Source organism: Halichoerus grypus, chromosome 7 (genome assembly GCF_964656455.1).
Source record: "Halichoerus grypus chromosome 7, mHalGry1.hap1.1, whole genome shotgun sequence".
NCBI lineage: Eukaryota > Metazoa > Chordata > Mammalia > Carnivora > Phocidae > Halichoerus > Halichoerus grypus.
This window is the reverse complement of record NC_135718.1, coordinates 126931510-126951590: the sequence shown is the minus strand read 5'-3', so window position 1 is coordinate 126951590 and position 20081 is coordinate 126931510. Positions and strand designations below refer to the sequence as shown.

The 20081-nt window shown below is 40.5% G+C and overlaps 1 protein-coding gene across 4 annotated transcripts in view; it reads right to left on the bottom strand.

Annotated features, from left to right (window-relative positions):
• CAMSAP2 (calmodulin regulated spectrin associated protein family member 2) overlaps window positions 1-19827 on the bottom strand; it is a 112749-nt gene extending 92922 nt beyond the window's left edge. For 2 of the 4 annotated variants that reach the window (XM_078078249.1, XM_078078250.1), the window contains exon 1: window positions 18790-19827. In XM_078078249.1, coding sequence (XP_077934375.1) covers window positions 18790-18928 — 139 coding nt within the window. In that variant the 5' untranslated portion in view covers window positions 18929-19827. The remainder of the gene's footprint in view (window positions 1-18789) is intronic. The other 2 variants (XM_036086702.2, XM_078078251.1) reach the window with 1 other exon arrangement.
• Between the last annotated feature and the right edge of the window lie 254 nt (window positions 19828-20081).

The following is a 20081-nucleotide window of genomic DNA, read 5'->3' as shown; positions in this document are numbered from 1 at the left end:
CTAAAAGAAAAATTACTTAATTTTAAGATAATTATTGTAAAATGTAGGCCTAATGGATATTTCCTGTAACAATAAAAAAAATGACTAATATAGGTGACTTGGTATCTGAACATAAGCTATGCAAAGCAAAGTGACTGCTAATTATCAGGATTACAACCTTCTCTACCATACCTGTCATCCACCTAACATTCTTTTACTGCTTTTATATCCATTCTCACACTGATCTTTATAACAACTTGGTGAAAGTGTTAGACAATCAGACAAAATACAAATATATATTAGGAATATACTAATACTTACTAAGGACCTTTATGTGTCAAGACACTGTCCTAAACGTGCCTTCTGTCGTTCAATATTAACAATTCTCTTGTCCTCATTTTAAAGAAAAGGAACCCAAGAAAGGTTACCTTGCCAAGGGCACATATTTGATAAATGCAGAGTCCTAGCTCCAAATCATCTAGCTAAATAGCTTAAGAAGTAACAATGGTTTACCAAGATCACTAGGCTAGAAGGTGGAAGACATGCAGCTGAGGGGCTATTTCCATTTTATTATGGCATACCCACAAATCTAAGTTATGAAAGTGCAAGTCTTAAAAAGATCCTAATGCAAGGAAAGGGAAAGGATCCATAACAAGCCAAAGAATGTTTCACAAATATGACAGAAAAAAAAAAAAAGCCTAAAACGGATTTTTCCCACCCCCTAAAAGAATGCAAAACTACACATTGAGTATTATAAAACAGGTCACTTTCAAAAACAAGTCTTCAAGCACTAAACATGCTTAAAAGACTTCATTTTGCCAACTATCCAAAACTATTTTAAGTTTGAAATTGTATCACATTGTGAAACAAATGAACTGAAACAGCATTTTAAGAAAACAGACAAAATCAAAGATAAGAGGTTTCACCCTCTCCCTCACCTCCAGAACACAAAAGTTAAGAAATTAATGCGTAAGGAATGGATGAGTGAAACACCACCCCTAGAACTGCAAAGGATAAGAGACAAGTTTTTCTTGTGTACCAGGACTTAAGCAGAACCTATGTTAATCATGTTATTATAAATCCTGACTAGATCTAAGTTTTGAAATTAACAATCACCTGAAATGCTTGAAGTACAAGTAAAGGGAGTAGACAGTGAATTGCTCAAGGCAATTTTCTATAAAGATGGGTTAGTTACTAGTTGCATACATATACCAGCAAATGATACAGATTTCTTTAAAACAATGAAGGGCAGAAAGGCAAGAGGGGAATGCATTTCAGAAATATCACCACGCTCAGTCATGGGAACATTGCCTTATTTTCCAAATCTGAAAAATTATCTCTAAAACAATTACTGAGAGAGAACTAGTTAAGTTTCAAAACTTAACCGCTAATTATCAGGATTACAAACTTCTCTACCATACCTGTCATCCAACTGAAATAAGACATAGACCTTGAACTTGAAATTAACCAAGACATGAAAATGGTCAACAAGAAAAAAAAAATAGTACCAGTATCAGAGAAAGTTATAATGAGTCATTTTTTACCTATGAAAATGGAAAATTTTTTTAAAACCCACTGTAGACAAAGATAATACCCTTACACATGACCAAAGGGCAAGGACCATGTCGGTCTTATTCACCAGGATATAAATCCTCAGCTCCTAACTTAATGCCTAGTACATGGTAAGCACTCAATACATATCTGATAAATGAATGAAAATGTTATTTTTAAAAAAATATTAGTCATTAGCCTTGTCCTAAAAGGACTCTAATATTTCAAACCTCCCTTAACTCCCAGATTCTGTGCTAGTCATCATAATTTACTCATTGTACCTGTCTTTAAAAACTTTAGAATTATCTCCCTAGGTCACTCTTTACTTCTGCAAAGGAGGAGTGGTGGGGGGGTGGGAGGGATGGGGTGGCTGGGTGATAGACATTGGGGAAGGTATGTGCTATGGTGAGCGCTGTGAATTGTGTAAGACTGATGAATCAAAGACCTGTATCTCTGAAACAAATAATACATTATATGTTTAAAAAAAAAAAAAAGAAGATAGTAGGAAGGGAAAAATGAAGGGGGGGGAATAGAAGGGGGAGACGAACCATGAGAGACTACGGACTCAGAAACAAACTGAGGGTTCTAGAGAGGAGGGGGGTGGGGGGATGGGTTAGCCTGGTGATGGATATTAAAGAGGGCACGTACTGAATGGAGCACTGGGTGTTACACGCAAACAATGAATCCTGGAACACTACATCAAAAACTAATGATGTAATGTATGGTGATTAACAAAATAAAATTAAAAAAAAAACAAGACAGTGTGTTTAAAAAAAAAAAAAGAAGTAAACCTTCAAAACCAAACCTCTTTTCAGTTAACCTACATTCACTGCCATTAGGAGGCAGCATGATATAGTGGGCAAAATTGGGGCTTTTTGAAAGTAACGGGCTTTGGATTTAAAAAGATGAGCCTGAATTTTACCAGTTACTTGCTACGGGATTTTTAGTGCAGTAATTAATTTCTCTGAGTTCAAGTTTCTCCTTATTCTGCAGATGTGCCTCAGCCTCCTCCTCCTCCTCATCCTCCCCATCTCCCCTCCCCCAATGGCCCACTATGCTCCAGACACCCAAGTCTTATTGCTGCTACAGCATGCCCACTTTGTGCCTTTTGGCCTGTGCACTGTCTTCCTTTTGCTTCCTCCCTCGTTCCTCCCTCTAACCTTCACATGGATAGCTCATTCCATTCAGATTTCAGCCAAATGTCACCTCTTCAGATATACCTTCCCTGACCATCCATCAGTCATCCTATTTTAATCCTCTATATAACAGTTATTACTATCCTATAATATATACGTTTATTTCTGCCTCTTCCCACTACAATGTAACCTCAAGGAGAGCAGGATACTTCTTTGTCCTGTGTCACTATCAGCTAGAACAGTGCCTGGAACACAGCAGGCACTCAAATGTTTACTAAAACAACGTGAAGTACCTAAAACATAGAGCTTTGCCTTCAAATGAGATGCCAATTAAAAGTGAACTCCCTCTACCCTTCCACTTACCAAATGATGTGTTAAGTGCTGTTCAGCATTCCTGAGTTTAAATTACCTCTTCCACTCCTCCCACTCCCCTGTGAGACTAAAAGCACCTCTTCTGAGTCCCAGATCCTTATAAGCCAGCTAGTCTACTCAACTCTTCACTTGGATTTCACAAAGAAATGCCAAATTCAAAATGGGTGCCAAGTTTCTCACTGACAAGGGGAGTTACAAATATAGGAAGGGACTAGAAATGAACTAGAAAGATTAGAACAAACTCTGTGGTGTTGGACTAAAATGCAAAGTGTCAGTATGAACACGTGGTGCTCTATATCTGTCTATATACAGAGAAAGAAATAGATGTACTTTATGTTATATATGCGTATGTGTGTTTCCTAGCTCTGTCTGCAAACCCCCAGTAGTAATAAGCCTAGCATCTATATCTTGGTTTCTCACTAAAAGGAAAGAAAAGGCGATTTCTAGAGCTGGAGAAGACAAAGTACAAGATGAGCTAAGAATGTATTTGTATGTATTTGGGGGGGGGGGGGGTTGTGTACGTGGGCCAAAAAGAAAGAAAATGTCAGCATATGATGGGGCCATGTCAGAAAGACACAGGATCCAGAAGAAAGGAGATCCCACTGGCTAAATCTGGGACAATATGAACATCAAAATACATAATGATGATAAAGGATTATAACCCATTGAATAAAACAAGAATCAATGAGTCCATCCTGATATAATGAAAAAATAAGCAAAAGAGAAAGAAGAAAAACCTCTTTCTTGTTGGAGAACACAATAAATGGAACAGTAATAATCAATAGTAATAACTGACTTAAGCAAGAATCATTATTGTATGCTAAAATAGCGGATACAAGCTTGATAAACAGGATATTTCGATTTATCTCCCCATAAATTATTAATTAAAAATGGAATAATAATAATTTTATGGTGCAGAAACATGGCAGATACCACTTTAACCAAGTGATCAAAGTTAACATCACCAATACCAAAACAAACATTAGGTGTCTCTTGATACGATTTACTGAGAATATAGCATCTCTTCTGTGGTAGTTCTGCCAGACTTGCATAACTTTAATCATGAAGACACTTTAGACAAATCCACATTGACATTCTATAAAATAACTGGTCTATTGTATTTATAAAACAAAAATTTTAATAAAAGGAAAAATCAACACTGTGGGTTCATACCTTATGGGGTACTGAGAAGAGGAATTTCCTAATTCTTTCCTCTCCCTCTGCCCCACCCACCTCCCTAGCATCATTATATATTAGGGAGGATGTCAAGTTGTTCAATCTTAGGAAGAACAGAGAGTAAGGAAATTCCCTCTGGCTAAACAGCTCTCCTCTGGGGCTGCCTAGATGCCAACTGGTTTGTCTCTGGGTGCCTCCCAGGCACTCTTGCCCATGTCCCCTGTGCAATGCAGGGATGGAGCTGTATAAGGGAGCAACAGGGTATATCTGTTGGTGGAAAGACAGGTGGCAACGGCAGCAGTGATGAGAGGGGGTGCAAAGGTAGGTCAGCCAAGGAAGGAAGAAAGAGAAGGGAAAAGGACAAGAAAAAAGAAAGCCAAAGAAGATAGCAGGAGGAGCAGTAGGTTGGGAAATGGTCTCCAGTGTCTGGATCTCCATCAGTCCTTGTCTGGGAGCAGGTAGGTCTCTGTGCACTTTGTTTTTCTTCATAGTGCCTGGGTATTCTTGTTGGGACACTGCCAGCACCCGCACCCATGCCAGGATCTTAGCATCATCCCAGTCATTCAGACCAAAGGCAGAAGGGACAGTGGCTATGTATGGCTTACACCCATACTCCAGAGCAGGGTGTAAGAACACAAGAGGGGAGGCAGCCCAGTCAGCCCCTGAAGAGAACTGGCCGCTTGTAACACAGGGTGAAGGAAGTTTAGCAAGAGCTAAGAATGCCCAGGGAAGGAGCCAGAGGCCCAGCTCAGCATGCAGCTCAGGATGCTCAATCTTTAATAAAAGTGTCAATCTCATGAAAGACAAAGACAGACCAAAGAACTATTCCAGGTTAAAGGAGACTAAAGAGACAAGTCAATTAACTGCAATGCATTGATCCTGAATCTTGGAATGGAAAAAAAAAAAAAGTAGCAATAATGACATTAAAACAATTGGCAAATTTGAATTTGGACTGTGGATCAGATAATAATATATCGAAGTTAAGTTTCCTGATTTTTATAATTTTACTGAAATTATATATAAGAAACTGATCCTTCATTTTTGGAGACAGACTGAAATATTTCGGGGTGGGAAACACAATGTCTCTCATGCATTCTCAAACAGTTCAGAAAATATTATGTATGTATGTATGTATGTATACACACATGTTTATGTGGGAGGATGGGAAAGAGAGAAAATGATAAATGGGAAAAATGTTAACAATTGATAAATATGGCTAAAGGATACTTGGGAGTTCTTTTTGTATTCTTACATGTTTGAAATTATACTGAAAAAGTTATGAAACGTAAAAATGCCCCAAATCAGTCTTTTCCCCCAAACCTGATCATCTTCCAGCATTCCCCATGTCGATGAATGACACCACCATCTATCTAGTTGCACAAGCCAGAAACCTAGGAGTCATCATCGATGCCTCCCTCTCCCTCAAACCCCAGATAAAATCCATCCCCTTCTCACAGTCTCAACTCGCATCTCCAGGCTATCGGTGCTTCTCATGTGAATCACTTCATTAACTCCTAATCATCTTCACACATCCATTCCTGTCCCTATTTCAAGCCATTCTCTACTACAGCCAGAATTTGCTTACTTCCCATAAGCAAATTTGATCATGTCACACACCACCATGAAACCCTAGGGTTTTCAATGACTTTCAGCACCTTTAAGGATTAAAATCCTCGGGGCGCCTGGGTTAAGCATCTGCCTTTGGCTCAGGTCATGATCCCAGGATCCTGGGATCGAGCTCCATATCAGGCTCCGTGCTCAGCGTCTGCTTCTCCCTCTCCCTCTGCCCCTCCCCCTGCTTGTGCTCTCTAATAAATAAATAATATCTTCAAAAACAAAAGAATTAAAATCCTCCCTCTGACCTTAGAAGGAAGAAATGATCCTGTCCCTACCCACCACCTTGTATTAGACACCCCTGCTAGTCACATTCAGTTCCTAACAATCACACACCCTTCCAATACAGAACCTTTGCCTTTGTACATTCTGGTCACTATTCAGAATGTTCTTTCTCCCCATTCTTTACCCTTTCAGTTTCTTGGGGGCCAGTGATCCACTCAGTTTGGTGCAATTCCCCTCCCCAATGAAGAGAACAACATAGCATTTGTTCTTCCTGCCCTGTACCTCAGTGTAATGTACTTTTACTTTCTAGTCTATTCAATTATTAAAGAGTAAGTTTGTGGTTTGTAAAATATAGGTGAAAGTGTTGATAAGTACTATTAAGCAAGAAGTTTGTTAAACGCGGAATTCAAAGAATGTGTTAAAGGTAAGTGGTTAGTAATGTGTATGTTAAACAAAAAAGGGATGAAAAAAACCCAAAAGATACCTAATATTCATGAGGTACCTAGGCACTTAATATTCATGATGTATTCATGAAATATATATAAGGTTCTAAATATTCACAATATATTAAATATGCATGAGACTAAACAAACAAGAGGTAATGAACACTAAATATACATGAATACTTAAAACCTGTGAGTCCTTAATTTGGCCACCCACTGGTGACACCCATTCTGGCCTATTTGTCCTCTGACCAAGTAACATAAAACCCATGGCTATTCATCAGGCTTATTGGTAAGCTACTGCTGTGGCAGGCATGCTTATTCTCTGTCTCTCTCTGATAGAGCAAGTGTGTATCACTGGCCTACGTGTCACTATGGGGCTCCTTGTTCAAACTTCAACTCTGGTCCTTGTGACCACACCATCATCATTAGGGAAGGCTAATGCAGCAAGCAGAAAGAGATGGACATATAAACACTGTACATTGCAGGATTCAGGAAGCATGGTTCTCCCTACTTGCACTCTATCTTAAATGTGTTAACTTACTTCATCTCTTTCTCCTTGCTTCTCACTGTAAATTGATTTAACGAACCATAGGATTTAAGCACTTTAATTTGGTCTGTGAGCCCTTCTTTTCTGTGACCTCTGGAGTTTGCCTGGTAGTATACTTGGAGGCTACCATTCATTAAGGTAATTTCCCACATAAGACAACCATATTCTTAACAAAGAGAAGTTTCCTTTTAAAGGAGCTTTCCAGCTAATAAATGAAATCATGATAGTAAGAGAGATAACTAGACACTAGTAGGGCCTCCTGGTAGAAATACGCACCACCTGTGAAGTATGCCAAAAAATAAATAAATAAACTTGAATCTATATAATTCTCTAGATCTAACTGCCAATTTATGAGAAACCTGTTAAACAATACCACAGAGATCCAGACTGCAGGAAATTTTAAAGGACAAATACTCAGGTTCCTCCAGTAAATAAATGCAAGCAAAACAAAATGAAATGGAGGAGGAGACTATATATTAAAAAAAAACTTAGGGGCACCTGGGTGGCTCAGTCGTTAAGCGTCTGCCTTCGGCTCAGGTCATGATCCCAGGGTCCTGGGATCGAGTCCCACATCGGGCTCCCTGCTCTGCGGGAAACCTGCTTCTCCCTCTCCCACTCCCCCTGCTTGTGTTCCTGCTCTCGCTGTCTCTCTCTCTGTCAAATAAATAAATAAAATCTTTAAAAAAAAAAAAAAAACTTAGACATATCAACCAATTACAAAATATGACCCTTATTTGGATACTGACTGGAACAAATGAACTGCAAAACAAAAAAATAAATAAAAACAAAGATTTATGAGACAATCAGAGAAATCCTCATACTGATGATACAGAGTGCTCATGACAGTCTGTGATGATGGCAAGTACCATGGTTATGTTTAAAAAAAAGAGTTCCTGACTTTTGGAGATATATACTAATATATTTATAGATGAAATGATATAATGTCTGGGATTTGCTTCAAATAATCAGTGTGGCCAGAAAAAATCAGTGTAACTGATAAATCAGGACTGGCTATGAGTTGATGGTCATGGAGGCTGGGTGAAGAGTACATGAAAGTTTACTGTCACTGCACGTATTTGGTATTTTCTAAAATCAAATGACTTTGTTTAAAGAGAAAGAAAAAAGAGAAGAGTACAGAACTTTCATTCAGTGATTAGGAAAGAGTTCTGAATACTGTGATACGTGGATGTGAGGCCTGGACCTACTACAGCCATTTGCTTGCATGAGAGGAGACAGTGGGAGAATGAAACTCACACATGAAGAAGAGCACAGCTAAGGGAATCACAAAGAAATGCAACTGGATCCTTGATCAAATCAGATCAAAAGCTCATCCTACCTCAGAACCTTTTCAGTTATGTAAGCCAATAAATCCTCTGTTCTATAAGCCAATTTGAGATGGATTTTCTGTTACTACAAGTGAAGATACTTTGACACGATCTCCCATTAACTTTCAACCTACTCTGGTCATGGTTCTGCCTCTACATTCCCCTCAACGTGTTCTCAGCCCTGTCATCAATAATTTCATCATTGCTAAATCTGACAGAATTTTATGAGACTTCCTGCTTAATCTGTCTCAGCTCTACCTTATTCTCCTCCACCTCAATGTTCTCTTCCCTATGCCTGAGATTCCACACTCGCCTGACCTGCTTTGCTTTCATCCTCTGTGGCTACTCTCTGTCTGGCTCCTTTGCTGGCTCTCCTGTCTTGGGTCCCCTTCTCTCTCCTCCATACTTTCCCTCAAAGTGACTGGCAGTTACTTTTTTAATAGCCACTTATGTGTCTCATCCTGGAGGTCTTCTAAATTCCACATACGAGTCTTCTTTTTTTTTAAAGATTTTATTTATTAGAGAGAGAAAGAGAGAGAAAACAAGTAAGGGGAGGGGCAGAGGGAGAGAGAGAAGCAGGCTCCCCACTGAGCGGGGAGCCTGATGTGGGGCTCAATGCCAGGACCCTGGGATCATGACCCGAGCTGAAGGCAGACGCTTAACCAACTGAGCCACCCAGGCTTCCCCCACATATGAATTTTCAAGGGCCTAACGCATACACCACCACATTCCTCAAATTCAACGCTGTTCTCTCACACATACACAATCTGGCTCTCTTCCATTGTTCCCTTTCTCAGTAAACAGAAGCAATCTTAATACTCCCCACAATCTCATCTTTGCTTCCACATGTCCAATCAATCACCAAGTCTTATCTTTTACATTCATCCACTTCTTTCCATATCCAGTGCTACCATTCAAATTCAAGGTGTCATCACCACCCACCTGGACTATAGCTTCCTAATTATCTCCCTCCTTGTAACTCTTGGTCTCCCTCCAATACATTTTCTACTTCCAAGAGATCCTTTTTTCTTTTTTTAATGTGGTAAAATACACATAACATAAAATTTACCTTTTTAATTTTTTTTTAAGAGTGAGAGAGAGAGGGACGCCTGGGTGGCTCAGTCAGTTGAGCTTCTGCCTTCGGCTCAGGTCATGATCCCAGGGTTCTGGGATCGAGTCCCACATGGGGCTCCTTGCTTGGCGGAGAGCCTGCTTCTCCCTCTGCCTGCCACTCCCCCTGCTTGTGCTCTTTCTCTCTCTCTGACAAATGAATAAAATCTTTAAAAAAAAAAAAGAGTGAGAGAGCATGGAGGTGGGGTGGGGGGCAGAGTAAGAGGGAGAGAGAGACTCTTAGGCTTGATCTCGTGACCCTGAGCTGAAACCAAGAGTCGGACGCTTAACCAACTGAGCCACCCAGCCCCCTCTCCGATTTAATCATTTTTAATGTACTCCAAGAGAGCTTTTAAAAGACAGACTTCCGATAATGTCACCTAGCTTAAAACAAACTGAGTAGCTCTGGGTCCAGATGGGAAGGAGACTTTTCACTAGATCTATCCTTATATACCTTTTGAGTTTTCAATCTGTGCCTGTCTCACCTATTCAAAAAATATTTTTGTGTCAAAAAGTAAATTTTCAAGATCTTATAATCACAATTTCTAGCATCTATGTAAAAAAAGAAAATGGAGGTGGCTAAAAAAAAAGACAGTATTTCTGCTGTTTCAAAATCTGTTACATTACAAAGTTCTACAAAACTTATGAATTAGAGAAAAATTAACAAGGTCAGCAACTCCTTTATTTGAATGTCTTCAAAAAAGAGAAGGGAAAACAAGACGGCTGAAAAAGAGAATCTTGAGAGTAGTAGAAAATGCCAGCAAAAAAAATGAAACCATCCACAGTTGACTCTCAAACAACCCAGGGGGTTAGGAGTACCAACTCCACCCCCTCCATGCAGTCAAAAATCTGCATATAACTTCTGACTCCCCAAAAATCTTACTAATAGCCTACTGTCAACCAGAAGCCTTACTGATAACATAAACAGTGGATAACACATTTTGCATGTTATATTTATTATATACTACATTCTCACAATAAAACCTAACTTTTCTTAATTTTTTTCAGTATTTCCAGGCTACACCATTCATCTACAAGTTTTTTCAAATTATCACAAACCTCAAAAAAATGTTCCAATATATTTCTTGAAAAAAAAATACATGTATACATGGATCCATGCAGTTCAAATCCATGTTGTTCAATGGTCAACTGTACTTTGAAACTTCTATTTGCTGAGGACAGATGTCTTTTGAAATATTTCAAGTTTCATCAAATGTCTTTTATTCCAAGAGCCTAAAGTACTTAGAATCTGCATGCAATTCCTATTTTAGAGACAGAAAATGGTGTGAGGGAGATAACTTTTTAAGATCATACAAATATATTCCCAGGAGCCTATGTTTGTGAAATATGGAGCAGGGAGATGAATGCATATTTCTGTTAACTGAAATTCCATCTCTTTATCTCAAGAAAATAGGATAGAGATACTTCATAAACCTTACTGGGCATAATACAGCAGAGTACAGCTGTAAGGATTACAGAAAGAGCTCAGTGGCCTCTCTATTGCTATATGCCTAGTCTCTGTTTTATTCTGTCTAGTTTGTAGTGAAAAATATTTTTAATAAAAAGAATTCTTTGAAATTATTATAAGAAATATAATCGTATTCTACAATGGGAAACAGAATATCTAAAGGTAGCCTAAGTGTGAGACTGATAAATTCTAACACTTTGCAATTTATTTTTCTTCTAAAAAACTCAGAGCAGTGTACAAATGTTTATTATCATGACTATTCAGCAAGTAGGGAAATGAAGAGTATTTCAGGAAAATGCCCCAGAAAAAAAAAGGGAGCAAGTAGTAGTAGGAGAACTGGAAAGATACTACTGTATAGGCCTTTAATCTAAAATATGTTGATGAAGAGTCAATGTTTAAGAAGAAAAGGAAAAACTGCAAGGCTTAGGATGGAAAGTGCTGAATGTCATAAATGAAAACAACTGTTATCTCAGCTAAAGCACAAAGTTTGTCACTACTAATAAATGTGTAATATTTAAGTATTATTATTTATAATTTACCTATAGAAAAGGTCCATAAGCTGGTCTACATGGAAAACTGGATTCACTGGGGGTGGGAGGAGACTCTGAAATGACACACCAATGCTAAATATATTTTCTATCCCTGTACTAATTTATCAAATATAAGAAAGATTAAATATACTTTTAAATTTTGCAAAACAAATTTAAGACTTACATTTGAAAGGTTTTCATACGTTTTTATGCCTTCACTTCCAGTACTATACTATAAAATTGTAATGAACTACAGAAAGCATATAACATAAAGGTTAAAATACAAATTTTAGTATCATAAAGGATTAGACTCCAATTGTGGTTCCACCACTTATAAGCTAGATGATAAAGCCAAGTTATTTAACCTCTCTGTTTCCTCACTAACAAAAAGAGCAAACTACCTAATTTCCTAAATTCTTATCTTCCATTTGAATACTTCTGAAATCAGGATGTCTTACAATTAACTTGGACTTTAATATATAAAAACCCTTTTTAAATTGCAGGCGTATCTTATAATCTTTATAGCAATGGTTCTCAAGTTGGGGTCATTTTGTCCCCCAGGAGACCTAGGCAAGGTCTAGACATTTTTGGTTGTCACAGCCAGAGTGGAAGTGAGGGTGGAGAATACTACTGTCAACCAGTGAGTAGAGGCCAGGGATGCTACTAAAATCCTACAACGCATAGGATGGCCCTCCAAAACAAAGAATTAGCCAGCCAATAGTTCCGTGGTTGGGAAACCTTGCTTTAGAGTATAATGGAAGAAATAAAATGGTATCCACTTTAATAGGATTGTTCTTCGAATTAAAAAAATAACAATATAAAATGTTCAAAATTGTACTTAGCACAAAGTATGTTTTCAATAAATTCGTCATAGCAGTTTCTTTTTCAATCCAATGTGCTTAGAATAATTCATCTACAAAATAAATGCCAAATTCCTTAACTGGCTCTTCCAACAATTCTGTTCCAATTTACCTTTCAAGCTGGATCTCCCACTTTTCATTACATAAACCTCCTTTAATCCTACTGGTCTATGTTGTTCCACTAACACTACCTTAGTTTCAAAACTCCATGCCTGCACACAAACTATCTCCTCCACCTACAAGGCCTACTCTCCATTCAGCCTGACTCCCTTCAGGGTCATCCAACTACCACCTACACTTCAGGGGTCTTCCTTCACAGTTCACTGAGGCTGAGAGTGTCCTCTCTCCGCCTCTGCTACTTCTCCTTCCCTCTTCATGTCACTGTTCCAGTTACATGGCCCTTATATATTTCCTGAACTCTACTATAGTTACACATGTATCACATCTCCCCTACTAGAGCATAAACTCTTAAAAGAATGGCATGGTTTAAAAACCTGTAGGGGTGCCTGGCTGGCTCAGACGGTAGAGCATGCAACTCTTGGTCTTGGGGTTGAGAGTCTGACCCCATGTTGGGTGTAGAGATTACTTAAAAAAAAAATCTTTTAAAAATAAAAATTAAATTAAAAAACTGAAGCATTTGACACTGTTAATAAGACCACCCCCTTGAAATTTTTCCTTCCAGGGCCTCAGTATTATTACACTTTCTTAATTCCCTTCCTAAGTCTCTGATTGCTTTAATTCTGCTTCCTTTTCCCCAGTGCTCCCTCCAAAACATTTTAAGTGTTCACTACCCTAAATTCTGTCACCCTCACATCTACTCCAATTTCAGGTGCATTTTATACACAGAAGACTCTGAAATTATTATTTCTAGCCTCAACTTCCCAATCATACTCCATACCTACATTTTTAGCTATTGACTTCATTGAATTTTTCAGATTAGATATTTGGCCAATACATCATGTTCAAGGCTTCCAAAAACAAAGCTGACTTCCCATTACAACGTGCTGCTTCCTCTATCTCTGCCAATGGCATAGCGATTCATCCTCCCAGTCACTAAATCTCAAAAGCTCAGGTAACCTCTTCCTCCTTTTTTTTTTTTTTTTTAAAGATTTTATTTATTTACCTGAGAGAGAGAATGGGAGACAGAGAGCATGAGAGGGGGAGGATCAGAGGGAGAACCAGACTCCCTGCTGAGCAGGGAGCCCGATGTGGGACTCGATCCAGGGACTCCAGGATCATGACCTGAGCCGAAGGCAGTTGCTCAACCAACTGAGCCACCCAGGCGCCCAACCTCTTCCTCCTTAAAACCTCAGGTAACCTCATCCTTTTATATATTACCTTTTTATTTCAACAATTTCCCATGAACCCCAAATTCAGTCATTTAGAAATACTAGGGATTATAACTCTGCAACATTTTTTCTACCTTTTGCCTCTTTTCCATTAATTTCACTTCTACCCATATAGTACAGTGGTTAAGAGAATAGACTGAAGTCAGATTTCACAAGTTCAGAGCCCAGCTCCATAAACTGAGCGGCTTTGGATGAGTTCCTAAACCTCTGAGCTTCATTTTCCTCATCAGTAAAATCAGAATGATTAATAGTTTCCACCTCTTAAGGCTATCATGAGAACTAAAATGATATGACATGCAAAGTGCTTAATACATAGCAAGTACTTAATAAATATTAGCAGCTTTATTCTCATTTCCACTCTACAATAAGCTTTCTTGATATCTTGCCTGAACTCCTGCAATAATTTCCCAAACTGGCCTCTCTATTAGTCTTTCTTACCCACAATGCTACCCATTGTCATCACAACCTTCACACTTGCCTAAGTCAGAGCCAACATAGGATTCTGACAGCAGAATGTGTCCAGACATACAAAGAAATGTAACAAGGTATATTTGTAATAGTAAATGGTATGGAGAGGAGAATGATTAAAAAAAAGAGGAGAATAATAGTTGATAAAGTTGAAATGATACTAACACTAGGAAGTGGGCCTTAAATTCCATGTTAAGAACTCCAAATTCAAGAATTTCATAAAGAGGGGTGCCTGAGTGGTTCAGATGTTTAAGCGTCTGCCTTCGGCTCAGGTCATGATCCCAGAGTCCTGGGATCTAGCACCACATTGGGCTCCCTGCCTGGCAGGGACCCTGCTTCTCCCTCTCCCTCTACTGCTCCCCCTGCTTGTGCTCTCTTGCTCTCTGTCAAATAAATAAATAAAATCTTTTTTTTTTTTTTTAAAGATTTTATTTATTTATTTGAGAGAGAATGAGAGAGAGCACATGAGAGGGGGGAGGGTCAGAGGGAGAAGCAGACTCCCTGCTGAGCAGGGAGCCCGATGTGGGACTCGATCCTGGGACTCCAGGATCATGACCTGAGCCGAAGGCAGTCGCCTAACCAACTGAGCCACCCAGGCGCCCTAAATAAATAAAATCTTAAAAAAAAGATTAAAAAAAAAGAAATTTCAGGGGCGCCTGGGTGGCTCAGTCGTTAAGCATCTGCCTTCAGCTCAGGTCATGGTCCCAGGGTCCTGGGATCGAGCCCCGCGTCAGGCTCCCTGCTCCACAGGAAGCCTGCTTCTCCCTCTCCCACTCCCCCTGCTCGTGTTCCCTCTCTCACTGTGTCTCTCTCTGTCAAATAAATAAATAAAATCTTAAAAAAAAAAAAAAAAAAGAAATTTCATAAAGAGGTTTTGTACCCACCATTTGCCCTAAAAGATTTAAAGGAACAGAACACTGAAAGCAAACTCAGCAATATCATTGCTTAAATGGGTTAAGCTGTTCAAATACAGTAGAGAAAGCATAGCTTAACTTCCTCTTTTGCAATTTGCTTCAAGTAATGAGCATCTGTTTATTAAAATTCATCTAAACAAACTTATTCTTCATTTGATCAAAACTGTATCTGCATTCTTCTACAAAATAAACTATTAAGATTTGGGCTATTTGGAATATTTTTAGTGTAATGAGAAGAACATGACACAAAGCTTCTGACATAAGACTTTGAATAAACACTCCATCTGCTTTCTAGGTATTGCAATACTAGTGCTTTATTTATTTTGTATGGTTCAATAACTTCATTCTACACCCATCATTGATTTCTAGCTATCGTTTTATTTTTTTTAAGATTTATTTATTTAAGAGAAAGTGCGAGCATACCACAAACAGGGGGAGGATCAGAGGGAGAGGGAGACAAGCAGACTGCCTGCTGAGCAGGGAGCCCGAGGTACAGGGCTTGATCCCAGGACCCTGAGATAATGACCTGAGCCAAAATCAGGAGTCGGAAGCCCAACTGGATGAGCCACCCAGGCGCCCCACTAAAATTACTTCTTTAACAATAATATATAGGGTCTTCAGGTATTGATTTAGTTTTTTTCTATGAGAAACTTTCTAACTTTTGGTATATTAAAAAGTAGTACATTTTAAAACTGTATGTGTTGGAAAAGTCATTTAAAGTGATAGATAGAGGGGCACCTGGTGGCTCAGTCAATTGGGCTTCCGACTCCTGATTTCGGTTCAGGTCATGATCTCAGGGTCCTGGGATCGAGCCCTTCATGGAACCCCGCACTCAGCAGGGAGTCTGCTTGGGATTCTCCCTCCCTTCCTCTCCCTCTGTCCCTTCCCCTGCTGCACATGCTCTCCAACTCTCTCATATACATAAATAAATCTTTTTTTTTTTAAGTGATTTTAGTAAATCACAACTTAAAGTTGGGCTAATTTTTTGAATGATTAACTGAATACCATTAGGTAATACCTTTGAAATATGTTATCTATTAACACTTGCTACTTAAGTGTCTGCAGCAAATGAAGAATATTACATCAAAAGAAATGAAACTTTACTTTTTCTCTATTCACTCCATATAAACGTGGAGTGAACAGAACAACTTTTGAAAGGTTGTTGATTAAAGAATAAAATGCACAAACTAACATTCTCAATAATGTATTAAGTTCTGTTACTAAGTTACCCTCTGAAGGTCTTCTAAGTTTGGTTCTCATTGCGTTTTGAGTATGATCTTTATATCCATTCCAACTGTTGCCAAGGCAAATGTAACCAAGTACCAACAATATTCATCTATACCATCTGAGAGTGTGTTAAGATCTGCCCACTCTTTAAAGAAAATAAATAAATAAATAAGACTTCTAACACGTACTATGTGCACATTTTTCACACTCTGCAGAGTGGTGTAAAGAGCAAAGACTTCAGAGTCATAAAGACCTGAGCTGGCATGCAGAATCCACCACTTGCCAGATGTTTCATCTTAAACAAATTAAAAGCTCTGAACCTGTTCCCTCATCTGCAAAATGAGAACAGTATCTACCTCGAGGGTTGCTGTAGGAATGAATGAAGCAATGTATGTAAAGCAGTGAGTACAGAGCAGGTATGCCCTGCCTCCACCAATGCCATACCCCTGGGAGTTAGTCAAGTGAAAACTTATCTCTGCCCTTACTAAAAGTATGATAGTAGGAAAGTTGTTTAACCTCTCTGTGCACTGGGGAAATGGGGGGAACAAACTACCTACAACACAAAGTTGCTGTGAACCTCTAATGTACAATTTAATGCAAAGCATTTAGCACAGTGTCCGGCACACGACAGATTCCATTGATATTAGATTCCTTTCATTTCCTTTCTTCTTCAAGTGTGTTCAAGATGTGTTCCTCAAGTGGTCCAGAATCTAGCAAACTTGCCTGACACATATCCAGAAAGTAGGCCATTTTCTGGTTAGTAGCCTTTGTGAATCAAGGGCAACATTTTGACATCTTGTATTGTAAGTATCCTCTCAGTTTCAGAGGGAAAGAAAATATTTTTGTTGTTCCCTCTTCCTTCCATTTTGTACATATTGTTTTTCCACATAGGTCATTATGTAAATTTCCCTCTCTTTTCTAAATACTTAAATAGCTTTCATTTCTCCTCCAAATGGATATTAGCTTCAGTATGCTGCTTATGTTAAAACCAAAATACATCTATTACTCTCACTGCTGATATCAGTGGTGCCAGAAAATAAAAATACACTGACAATTTGTGCTTCCTCCTATGTGTTACTCCACACATTTAGTTCCAAATAAATCTTTAAAATGTAAATTATCTCAAAATGAGTTTTAATTATACTTACTCCTAATGCCAGTTTTAAAACCTTAACATCCTTCTACTTCAGTATCAAAGTACAAGAATTTAAATAAAACAAAAGTCGTCATAAACATAAAATCATGTTCAAGTTTCCCTCAAACTAATTCCAGTAATTTTCCAAACACTGAGATTCATTTGCTAGTTAACTAACATGTGCAGCTCTGAAAACATTCAGTTATGGATGATGTTTAAGAGGAATGAATTAAACCATTAACTCCCATATTTTCAGTCTTCAAAGTAGAAATAAGCCAGTCTCCTCCCACAAAAACAAACAAACAAACAAACAAAAAAAAAACCCTTACATTTAACATCTGGAGAAAAGTCTGCAAATACTAAGAAACTTTTCTACAAATATTTTACACATCTAAAATTTATTAACCAGGGCACAAAATCTTACAAAATGATTCTTGAAGTTACCAGACAAAATTTCCTTACACCAACATCTTCCTATGAAAAGCTCTCTACTTTTTTCAGAGCTCTACAACATGGGCTCCTGAAGCAACAGCTAAGGAATTACAACAGGAGGCCCTTTTCCTGTTATTTTGCAAAGACTGGGTAACGGAGAGAATGTTTAATTGCTACTGCACTGTACAATCCGTGTCAACAGCACATGCCCTCAAAAAAACTCTATTAAAAAAAAAAAATCCCACAGTAGCCACTGTTTCTCTTAATTTATGAAGCCAAAATATGTTTGGCAAAAGGAATATGTCTCACTGATAATAGGAAATGAAAATGGCATCCCACAATCAGCAGGCTAAATATTGGTTTTAAATAAATGGTTTAATAGAGCCTGGAATGCGTACGGAAGGATGATATAGGCTTTAAGAATGACAACAAAAATTAACACTGTACTTCGACACAGGCCACCTTACATTCTACGGAGCCTGAACAGCAGCCATCATTACAGATGTCAAAATCAATACAGTACTATGTGCCATCCACCTTCTTCCAATAATAAAGAAACCAACTCAAATTTCTTGGTGGTATAATCACAGTTATGACTGAGGGGGAAATGTATGCAACACAATGAGGGAAAATACCACAAAATAAAACCACCCTATGTAAAGACATGATAAAATAGCTTACTGAAAAAAAAAACCAAAACACGTTTGCTATCCAATAAAAGAAATCTGGGTAAATCCCACCTGACCAAGGGCACTTGATTTAAGACCAAAGCTGCTTTATTTCTCCTTTCGTTTTTGTCTTCCCAGTCCCCCATCATCTCCCTGAACCTGTGCGAGAAGACACGGAGGGGCATCCGATGATCGGAAACAAAAAACCGGCATGTGTACATCCTAAGGAGGAAGAGGGAAGGGAAGACACCACTTACCTGTTCCAAAGGCTTTGGCCACCAGCCAGGCCAGATTGCAGGCGATTTTGGCCCTGGAGAAATCATAGTGGTCAAAGGGCTTGATGGCTGGAACAATGAACGTCTTTCTCATCTCCCTGGGGTCTGCAGCATCCCCCATCTTTCACGGCGGCTCCTCGGGATGTCCGGGTTCTAACCTTCACATGGTGTGGCCTCGCCGCCGCGGGGGTCGGGATGGGAGGAGGGAAGAGCTCAAACCATCGGGGCCGGGGCGAGGCCCGCCCGGGCGGCGACGGGGGAGGAGAAGCTCAGCTGTCCGCGCCGCGAGCCTGCCGCCTCCCGCGGGAGCTGCCGCCGCTCCTCCCGGGCATAGGAATGTGACGGCGCAGCGTCCGTCCGTCCGTCCGTCCGTCCTCCCGCCCGCCCCGCGCCGGCGCCCCGCCGAGCCACCCGCCCCGCGAGCGCGCGTGTGAGCGAGGCCGCCTCCCCTTTGTCTCCGTTTAGTCACACGGGTTTGGGGGGAGGGGGGAGGCTGGAAGGGCCCGGAATTTTAAGGTGGGGGGGGAGGCTTTAACAATCACGTTGTGGAAAATGTCCCCGCCATCGCGGTGCCCGCACGCCCCCGCCTCCCGCCTCCCCTGGAGCGGGGAGACCCCCTCAGGCCCCGGCGGGTGAAGGGACGAGCCAGGCGCGCGGGACAGGGGCGCTTCCCGCCCCACAGCGCAGCCCGGTCGGGGGCCGCCGGAGACGGAGCGGAGAAAAACGTCAAAATCGCTCCCAGGCCGCCGGCGGCCCGGCCCCTCCTCTGCGCTCCCCTCCCGTCGCCGTCTCCTCCTTCTCCGGCCGCCGCCTCCCGGGCCTTCCTCCCTGCGGACGGCGAAGGCGGCGGCCCGCGAGAGGCCGTAAATCCCACGCTCTCGGTCCTGCCCTTATCAGTTCTGCCCTTGTATTTTTTCCCCCCTTCTGCCGCTCGGCTCGGTCGTTCCCCGTCAGCCGCCGCCGCCGCCGCCGCCGCTGCGGTTTTCCGGCTGCCGCACTGGATGGAGTGAGCAGATGCGGGCACTGAGCATGCGCCCCGGCGCCGCTCCGGCCTGCGCCCCCGCCCCGCTTCCCTCCGGCCGCGGAGATCGCTGCCGCCCGCCCGGCAGGCCCTCTGAGCATGCCCAGCCCCGCTCCCCGCCCGCGCCCGGGCTTCGGTGCGGCTGTTTTTTAATCATCACTTAGGAGTGCTCGCCTGAGTGGACATCCTCCTCGTCCCTGGCGTTTGGCTGCCGCTGCTTACACTGCTGAAAGAGGAAAGGGAAGGGAGGGAG